The sequence below is a fragment of the Manduca sexta genome, chromosome 19 (genome assembly GCF_014839805.1).
Source record: "Manduca sexta isolate Smith_Timp_Sample1 chromosome 19, JHU_Msex_v1.0, whole genome shotgun sequence".
Taxonomy (NCBI): domain Eukaryota; kingdom Metazoa; phylum Arthropoda; class Insecta; order Lepidoptera; family Sphingidae; genus Manduca; species Manduca sexta.
The window spans coordinates 2,192,771-2,202,864 of NC_051133.1; the positions used below are offsets into that span (position 1 = coordinate 2,192,771).

The 10,094-nt window shown below is 33.5% G+C and overlaps 4 protein-coding genes across 4 annotated transcripts; 2 read left to right on the forward strand and 2 right to left on the reverse strand.

Moving 5' to 3' along the window:
- Nucleotides 1-1,804: 1,804 nt before the first annotated feature.
- On the forward strand, nt 1,805-2,876 carry LOC115440930 (UDP-N-acetylglucosamine transferase subunit ALG13 homolog). Its single transcript, XM_030165452.2, has one exon. It carries the CDS (start codon nt 1,906-1,908, stop codon nt 2,422-2,424), a length of 519 nt encoding a protein of 172 aa, XP_030021312.2. The 5' UTR covers nt 1,805-1,905; the 3' UTR covers nt 2,425-2,876.
- On the reverse strand, nt 2,873-4,709 carry LOC115440919 (transmembrane emp24 domain-containing protein eca). The gene is made up of 4 exons (XM_030165439.2): nt 4,497-4,709; nt 4,076-4,299; nt 3,525-3,668; nt 2,873-3,166 (listed from the first exon to the last, which is right to left on the reverse strand). Exons 1-4 carry the CDS (start codon nt 4,630-4,632, stop codon nt 3,017-3,019), a joined length of 654 nt encoding a protein of 217 aa, XP_030021299.1. The 5' UTR covers nt 4,633-4,709; the 3' UTR covers nt 2,873-3,016.
- A 269-nt stretch (nt 4,710-4,978) lies between these two features.
- Nucleotides 4,979-7,361, forward strand: LOC115440916 (DDRGK domain-containing protein 1). Its single transcript, XM_030165428.2, has 6 exons — nt 4,979-5,265; nt 5,347-5,439; nt 5,676-5,791; nt 6,048-6,179; nt 6,467-6,643; nt 6,798-7,361. The coding sequence occupies exons 1-6, from the start codon at nt 5,172-5,174 to the stop codon at nt 7,056-7,058; spliced, it is 873 nt and encodes a 290-aa protein (XP_030021288.2). The 5' UTR covers nt 4,979-5,171; the 3' UTR covers nt 7,059-7,361.
- LOC115440866 (nuclear pore complex protein Nup107) lies at nt 7,352-10,029 on the reverse strand. Its single transcript, XM_030165363.2, has one exon. It carries the CDS (start codon nt 9,912-9,914, stop codon nt 7,389-7,391), a length of 2,526 nt encoding a protein of 841 aa, XP_030021223.2. The 5' UTR covers nt 9,915-10,029; the 3' UTR covers nt 7,352-7,388.
- Between the last annotated feature and the right edge of the window lie 65 nt (nt 10,030-10,094).

Below are 10,094 nucleotides of genomic sequence, written 5' to 3' on the forward strand. Positions count from 1 at the left end.
TAAGAGAATTCGTTCTAGCAGGTACAACACATTTTCAGTCAAAATTATATTCACGCACGCTTCATATTCATACTAAACTACAAAAAATTAGAACAGTATAACTTGGATTCTATGTGAAAATATTTGCTATTCGTAGATGATTTACAGCACAATGTTAGCAGAGGTAAGGACGAGTAAATAGTTTCATTTATTAACGGAGTGTCAAAATAACCCTATATAAGCGGTAAATTAGTTTCACAATGATACCCTATATAAATCCTTAACTAAAAGACCATGACCATTGACCATCAAATAGGTTTGGAACACTCTGTGCTACGAAAGGGTATACTTGTAAAAGGTCAGAAGTTGATTAAAAATTAAAGACAATTACAAGTGAACCACGAAAGGTACGAATACCACAGTGATTCGTACTGTAACGTAATCACGTCATCACAGATCGTCATCACTGAAAAAAATATTAAATTTATGAATACATCAGATTAATGTTATCTAAGTTGGTGTCCTTAAAATAAGGAGATTTTGATATGATTTCTACTTTACATTTGAATTCATTTAAATATAACTATTTCACAAAATAAATAAACCATAAAAAATCTATATTAAAAGTATGTATTATGTAGGTACCTATTTACGAAAACCTTTTATACGCCAGGCCCCAAGCTATTGTCCTGACATGTTTCCCTCCTCCCACCTCTCGTCCCTAAGGCCCCACTGTCTACTGCTAGAGAATTAGAAATAAATCATTTAGATACTTGTGGCACTATATCTACATAATAAACTACTTCAAGGATGGATCAGCCTTTCTATGGTAGGGAAATGCCAAGGATATTTAAACGTTCGTATTCAGTAGTATTTTACTTATAAATGAAGTCTTTTGATATTCTTCACTTGAACGTGGTATACTAAGTACCTTTTTCATTATAGAGTAGCTTATAGTCTGTTTATCTGTCATTAACTGATATCACTCTCTTACTCGTATCTTGACGAAAATGTGGGTACCGAGTAAGTGCAGTTTTTATTTAAGCATGTCGAAATAGGTAGGTCAGGTAGGAGTTTGTTTTTAAAACCGGCTGCATGCCTTGTCTCTACCACCCATGGGGATCTATTGCACTCTTAAACATTTTGAAAAAAACCTTTACTTAAATTATTTATACTTTTTACTTTGTTTTTAGGTCCTTATTATCGCAACTATAACTATAAGCAGTCATAATATTATTTGTAATATCTGATTATTATATCTTCTTTATAATAATATAGAGAAACAATTAATCAGCTAGCTACTTATCTACTTATTGGTATCACTATTTGATAGGTGCGTTTCATTCCAAAAACCATTTAAACTTGACGTGTTGAATAATTATAATATACGATATACCTACCTACCTCAATCGTATTGTTAACCTCCTCATTAGTTTATTAGTTTAGTTTGCGCGTAAGTAGGTTGAATATGGTTTACCGATCAATAGATCGTTGGTTCGATTTCCAAGTGCAACAGCCTTTTGTAGGTACTTATAGCTTTTCTAAGAGCATGTTCACGGGACTGAATACTTCAGAGGGAATATGCGCATGATTGATTATGAAAGGCCTATAAAACCGGCCCGGCAAAACGGTACGCTTTTCGACCATTTTTATATATTTATTACGTATACTTACATATTACAATAACCTTTTAAATTTTTTAATCAATGCGTATCGAAATGTCATAGAATGAAAATAAAAAGAACGTAAACATATTGCAGTTATTAAGGCTTTACGATTATCAACCTTATTAAAATGTCTATGTCAAAATTGTCAAAACTGACTTTTATGCCTTAACAAATCTATAACCTATAAAAATTGGAACGTCAAACTTGTTTATAAAGTGTTAACCTATTTTACTCACTATTGAATCGATCAACAATAGATATGGAGAAACAATACGAAAAGATTTTCATAACAGTTGGCACGACACGATTCGACTTGCTTTGTGAATATATTCTAACACCATCCGTTCTTACTGCATTGAAAAGTATAGGTTGCAAAGAGGTTACATTTCAAATCGGAAACAGTGATGAAACCCCTGGAAATTACGAAAAAGAAGGAGTGAAATTAGTTTTATATAGATTCAAAGACTCTATACGAGAGGATATAAAACGTGCCGATTTAGTAATAAGCCATGCCGGCGCTGGAAGCTGTTTAGAAGTATTAGGAGAAAACAAACCACTGTTAGTTGTTGTAAATGAGGATTTAATGGATAATCACCAACTAGAACTGGCTGAACAGTTACAAGTCGACGGCCATCTATACTATTGCACTTGTGATACATTAGTTACCACATTAAACATGGTGGATTTTAAATTATTAAACTCATTTCCTAAGGCTAATCCGTCACTCTTTGTCAAGTATTTAGATGATATTTTCAGGGTAAAGCCGTGTATAGATTGATAGTACACATAGCTAGAAATTGAGCACTAATAATAGTGGTTAATTTCTAGCATAAAAATCTATTATTACTAACTATAATTAACTACTATTACTTACAAATTACATTGTCTAGCTGTGTCCCCCAAACTATAAAGTTTATTGAAACTTTCAGGCAATTTCATAAGAAGTATTTCCTTCAGTTTGACATTAGCTACTTTGAGATATATTATAATTCACCTAAACAAGTCTAGGTGCAGGTCATATCCAACTTGTCAGTTTAGAAATCTCCAAGAAAAACCTATGTGCAGGAATCACCAGAGACATCCTTCAGTTGATTATTTAAAAAAAATTTAAGCTGAAATTTTAATTCCATATTATTTAAGTTATGGACCTTATATACCTATAGTTGTATAAAGTCTACTTTAATGTAAAAATATATTAATTATGTGCATAAATAAAAACATATACCTGTAGCTTTTATTTTATTGGAAAAATACAGATCATTTACAAAAAGCTCACAATTTGTGTTACTATAAAAACATTTAAATTACATTCAACAGTTTTTGGGAAAGAGGAAAAAAATAGCACAACTAAAACTTATTTCAATAATTTATTAGACTAATTTCTTGGCCTCAAAGAAACTCTTGAGATGCCTCATTTGCCAGTAGCCGATGGTCACTAGCACACCGGTCTGCAGAAGACTCCACCACAGCACACGCTGATTTGTGCTCTCTGATGTCTGGCGGAAGCGCTCTTCTCTTTGCTGTTGACCATAAATTATGAAAATTAGTCAATGTGTATCACTGCCACATTCATAGTTCAAAAACAATAGTTAAAGCTTAGGTGGTAATGGATATTCATACAAAATAAATAGTTGAGCATAATTTAATTAAAAATGCCAAATTTTCTATTGGTCTTGAATAATTAATAATTTTCTTGATCAGGCTATAATGTATAACATACAGCCTAATCAGAAAAATAAGAAAAATTTTAAAATCCCATATTTGGTTTTTTGTTTAAAAGCACAAAAAAATATTTCTATTTTTTCCAAACAGTAAGGTTTTCATTTTTCTGGCCAGACTATGACTTCCTTCTAATCTAATATAAATATAAACACCAACCCTTTGATACGCTTGTTCCTTGGTGATCTGGTGAACTTGGTCCAGAAGCTGCCTTATACGCAACTGCAATTCAGTCAATTTGTCTTTCTGTGCAATGTTGGCATAATCAACTGCATGCTCACCCACTTGAATATCCAAGTGAACCTGACAAGAAAAAAATTTTTTTTTTTAATACTTAATAACATACAGCCATAACTACTATAGTACAAAAACTTGGGATTCCACATTAATATTATAATTGAAATAAATATTATTTAATTGTACAAACATGGAATAAATAACATTAAATTATTTATAAACCAGACTATCTCACAGATAATTTAAACACAATATATTTCTAACACTAACTTGAGCATGTCTTCAGATCATAAATAACTTTAACAATATTGAATTTATAAAAACATCCATGAATACAAATAACTACAACAAATAAAACAGTAATATACCAATGCTGTTATTTAAACAAGTGGCCCTATGCACACAGACAACAAGAACAATTATTCTAGCTAAGTAAAAACTTTGTGTTATATACAAGTATATCTAATACTTACTCTCAACTGTGATCCACTGAACCATGACGTACTGTTGGAGTACATGCAGATAACGTGTTCACCAGGAGTTGTGGAAGTGAATGAGATCATTCCCTCCGAGGAATAAACACGAGATAACAAGATACGGTCATTTGGATCCCGGACCTCCACATGCATGCCAATGCCTGGAGTCGAGGGCATAAAGCCGCCAGACTTCGGATCGTAAAGCTCGACTTTGTAATTTACTGAAAACCGAAATATCTATTGTCACTAAAAATATAATCTACAACATGTAAATTAAATGTTTTTTTATTCTTTTCTGTTTATTTAACGGAATAATGTCACTAGCTTTTAACTGATTATAAAGAATAGATACTTAATTATGATTATGTAGGGGATAATAATGATATACATTTTATAAAGAGATAGTAATTTGATTTACCTATTACACTTGTATCATCTGGTATTTCTTCGATAAAGCATTTTCTTTCTCCTTCAGCTATGTGGAAGTATAGAGCTGAAGTGGCATCTATTAACAGAAATAATGCAATAACCGACGATAATTTTAATAATTCCATTTTCGTGATAAACGCCTCCACGAAATTCTTAAAATGACATGACACACGTCATCGACATCCATCGACCCTAAACGTCAGGTTACTTTTTATTCCAGTACTCTATAATAAGAATTATTAGCATAATTAGATTTCTAAAATTAATTAATAAAATTTCTAACAATTCGCCTCATGAAAAGATACCAAAATCTTAATAATGTAACTTTTTTTTTACAATACTAAGTAAGAAAATGTACACTACAACAGGATGGGGGATAAATTAACAAATTATGATTAGTATTTAAAATCTTACAAAAACTCGTATTACTGAGAAACTAAACCATGAATGATGGAACTACAACGCTAATATTATGACAAAACAGATGACGTTTCAATCTGTCACTAAATAGAAGTGATTTTTATTGAAATGTGTTTATTCCTAGTATTTTAAAATATCAAAAATACATTTCTTAATAAACAAACTAAAGTAAAATTTATATACGTATAATTTTGTTTCGTCTATAGTTGTAGCCTCATATTCATAGGTAATACCTAAATACAAAATGGATCCATTCATAATAGCAGCAATAATCAGTGCCATAGTAATAGTTTTATTATCAGTGGCATTCCTACGTGTATCTCAAGTGAAAACACCAGGTATTGGGATCTTATATCTACGTTGTTCCATAATATTTGTAATAGAATATTTTTAGTAATGTTTTTATTTTGCATTGCCAGCTGGCGGAAGGCCTAGAGCTGTTGTCCAAAGAGATGGAGGCCCAGGAAGAGTACAAGCAGTCAGGAACCAGAGGGCTAGGATGAGAGCAAATGGTACGTTTTGTTTATATAATCTTAGAAAAATAGATAGCTTTTATGAATGACTAAAGTAGCTACATTCTTGTAACAACATAATATAAGCACATTTTTATAGATTATTTATTTTTATAAACTTTTTTACATATAAAATAGACCTTAACCATTTTTGAATAGTGAATTTAAATATATATAGTTAAGAAACAATTCTGACTTATTTCACTGGGAAAAATTCTATGTTTATACCTTTACAGCTGCTCGACACCAGGCAGCATTGCTTGAGGAAGAGCCAGTCGAAGCTGAAGAAGTGGATGAAGAAACTCCAGGTACTAGCCAGAAGGTGGACTTTGAAGATAGAATGGGGGCCAAGGTAATTCCATTAATTGTCACCCAAGTATATATAATACTCAACGAGAAATACTGATATTTACACAATTTTAAAGGCTAAGCAGATATTTAGCATATCATTTACACATTACAACACTCAACTTGTTTTTTTTTGTGTTATAATATCATGTAGTAATTTAGCAGTTATGAGGTAAGTATATAACTATATACATTTATCTATAAAATAATTTATCTTCATGAACTGTATATGAAATATATCTCAATATTTTTGTACACAGAAAAGAGCTAAACTTGAAGCTAAAATGGAAAAGAAGAAAGTAAGAGAAGCAGAGGAACATTTTAGAGAAATAAAAAAGAAGAAAGATGAAGAACTAGAACAGGAGAGAAAAAAAATAGAAGAGAAACAAGAGGCAAGTACATAGGACATTTTACTCTTCATCTGCTAAAATCTGTATGCTGCTACTAGATAGTGGCTGTCCCAATCCTCTTTTCAAAAAGATCTTTGAATATTCATAAATTGATAATCATTCATGTTGTATTGACATGAGTTTGAATTCCTGAAAGTTATTTTGGTAGAGGACAAAGTTTAACTATTTAATACATGGATCACCTCTAATGAGATTTTTATATGCGGATTTTTGGTGAATAATACTTCGGTAGCAAATTTACAAATGAATTCATGGATTATACATTTTAGGAAGAGGAAAGATTGCGTGAGGAGGCTGAAAAGAAAGCTGAAGAAGAGCGCAAAAAGCGCGAGCAAGAGGAATATGAAGCTCTGAAGGCGGCTTTCACAGTGGAGGGTGAAGGATATGACGAAAACGATGACCAGGACCAGGAGAGTCTGTTACGCGACTTTATTGAGTATATCAAGGTAAGTCAATCAAAATGAAATTGATGTAAAGGTATTCTAAATTCTGATAACTTGGTATTGAAATAGAAGATAACTTTGAGATCTTTATATAGTGGATTTTGAAATATGTAGCAAAATATAAGATGCTTGATAGGTGATAATGTCATTGTTACAGGCACAGAAAGTAGTCTTACTGGAAGATTTAGCTGCACACTTTAAGTTGAAAACTCAAGCAGCAATTGACAGATTAACAGAATTGCAAGCTTCTGGTGAGCTGACTGGAGTTATTGATGACAGAGGAAAATTCATATACATATCGCAAAAGGAGTTGGAAGCTGTGGCAAAATTCATAAAACAGAGGGGACGTGTGTCTATCGCCGAACTAGCTGAATGCAGTAATGACTTGATCAACTTAACGCCTGTCAGTGTATCTTAGATTTAACACTGTTTCGGAACAGCATATAAAAACTAGATTTTATGGGATTCTTGAATCCTAGTCATAGTAATTACTTTGTGTAATTGTTATATTTTTGCTATAAAGTTTAATATGTGATTATGTGTACATAACTTTATTTATATACAAAAACACATTGTATTATTTCAACAGCAATGGTTGAGTTTAAGATATGTTCTGCTTCTAATTGATCTGAATGTGACCAGATAATTTCTCTGAATATTTGACCAGTTACACTTTTGGTTCTATGAGTAAGCCAACAATAAAAAACTTGATAGTTGCAAACATTTATTAAAATTCAATACAAAAAAACTAATCCTCATTTAATTCATAACCAAAGACATCATTCCCTTTTTCCAATAATAAAAGACAAGACTCCTTAATCATGTCCAATATTTCCATTAGTTTGTTTTTGGTGAATACTTTGTAGAGACATCTGTTTTCAGCAGCAAGTAAATTACTCAGCTTTACAGCCTCCTTGTGGTTTTCGATGTTGTCATTGCTCTGTAAAATTTTTAGTATCAAAATTGCCACTTCAGGAATGCATAAGGATCTCAAAGTTTCCAACTGTTTTGACCTTTCCTTTCTCTCATTTTCAGTAAAGTTTTCTGATGTTGTACTATCATTTTCATCCTGTAGCCAACCTCCTGGGAATAGTAACACATTGTACAGCAAATTTTTGGTATGTCTGGCTTGATGTGAGACAGCATTTGACCAGCGTGCTTTCTGTTGTTCCACTTGAGCAACTCTCTGTTCATGGTGGGCCTTATCAGAAAAAGATGCATCTGGTGGCAAAGCCTCCACATCTTTAGGCTGACCACTAATGTAATGCCTGTACCATGTTGCAAAACCTTCCAAAGACTCTAAATATGCTTTCAAACATAAATGTTCTCTTAGTTCTGCTGAATTTGAATTGACCTTGTCCATAAATTCTGGAAACATTTTATTAAAGTTGCTAAGGCATGCAAGCGCAGCCTCAGTGTTACTAAGAAAAATGAATGTACGAATCATAGCATTGCTTAGCCACAGAGCTTCTTGCAACTGATTTCCCAACAATGATAGCCATTCCAGTGAGCATATTACTTTGTTGATAAGTGTTTTATCTTTCTCTGCTGTGGCTGTTTGGGTGAAGTTTAAATCCAAATTTCCATAACTTATTTGAATATCAGATATTGCTTTATTGATGGCAACTCGAGCTGATGCTGCAACATCAATGCCTGCATTCAAACCAGCTTTTACAACTCCTTCTCGGTAATCACTTTTATGTACATGATCCATCAATTCTGCATAAAGTACTATTTGTCTGTCAACTGGCACTGTGGAAGTGTAGTATGCTATAAGATCAGGACGATCTACAGAACCTTCCATTAATCCTTGAATCAGCTGTATGACATATTTCTCCAATACTTGGTCCCCTATGTCATGATGAGGATCTTTTCCCATATTTCTCAAAATTAAGTTTAAATGAGCCAAAAATCTCAAAAATTTATCATCTGTGTTTTCTAGCCATTGTAAAGATTCCTGCATGATGGTTCTAATATTGCCCAGCATGAGATGACGTTGACAGGTTTGATAGTCAGACTCTCTTTTACCATCCATTAATGATTTAACAGCATTAAATACTTGTTGAAGAGTCATCTCTTCAATTTGAAGCTCAGATTGCAACAGCTCTAACACTTCAGGTGTGGTTGTGTTGGCATCAACTGTGATGTGGTGTTCATGGAGGAATTTGTCTACTCTGGCTTCAATTTGCACTTTTAAGTGAGCCCACAACAAATCCTCCCAGTTACCTTGACAAGCAGGAAGTGTACTTGATAAATGTCCACTTAAAATTCCAACTGTGGCTCTGTAATGTATATTTTCTGTGATATTGTTAGCAATGCCCAGGGCACACCATTTCCATAAGTCTCTGGAAGGGCTTCCTGATATTTCTAGAGGAGCTGTAGGATCCTCACGTGGGAGGTAGTTCAATAGGATCCAACCTTGTAATACAGCACCTCGCCAAGCTTGTCCTGCATTAATACACAAAGATACAGCATCCTTGAATTTGCCACACCTGACCTCTGTAAAAATTCTTTTGCATAAATCATTGTCATCTTTCAAATCATCAGAATGTATAACTCTTTTTTGACGCCTTGGAGCATCTGGATCCATACAGGTGATCATAGATTTGCTTTTTTCTTTGTGAAATAAACTAGTACCCAGGAGCAACTGATGTAGTGTGTTACCCCAATGGATGTTATTGCCAATGACTGGAGCTGATGTTTTTGTGGCTTCATCCTGGTAAGCCGCAGTGGCTTCAAGCCAGTCTACTAACAGCTGCAAGAGTCTGAGCTCTGAATCAACTCTAAATAAAGCGTTTACCAAAGTTTGCTGTGACAGCGTAGTTTCCGTTATCAAATTGTCCAAGGACTCTGGGTGTTCAGAGATAGAATCTGCATACAAGCAAAGTAAGAGTTTCCAAGTGTTCGCTTCCTCTGCTAGCCAGTAGTTATGTGCGTTATACCTGTTCCATGGCTCCACAAGCTCTAAAGAGTCGCAGCAGACTTGTGCTAACCTTGCTAATGTTTCGAGGACGTTGCTTGACCGGCTATTTTGAATTATGTCAAAAAATGCTTCATTCAATCCGTTGCCCACTGTTCCTGCAGTAACTATTATAGATGACTCATCGAGAACTTGCCGAAGACTTGTATCGTTGAGATTTTTAAAAATGGATGTCTCGTTTAAAATTGGTGACAAATTTAACGTATCTTCTTTTCGTAACAAATGGCGGTTTCGTTTATTATTCAGTGGAGTGTATTGCGTTGAATGTAACTGCTGTGATAAATTTAACGACATTTTAGCTACATAAACTTTTGAACACTTTCAATACCTATTTAGGAAAGAGTAATAGGTTACGCGCCGTTCCTGAACATTGTGTACAATTCAATAGACGTCAGAAGCAGGTCAGAAGGATTTAAACAATTATGTTATTGTCTGAACAATTTTGTTGTCTGACACAACATACGACAATGTGTG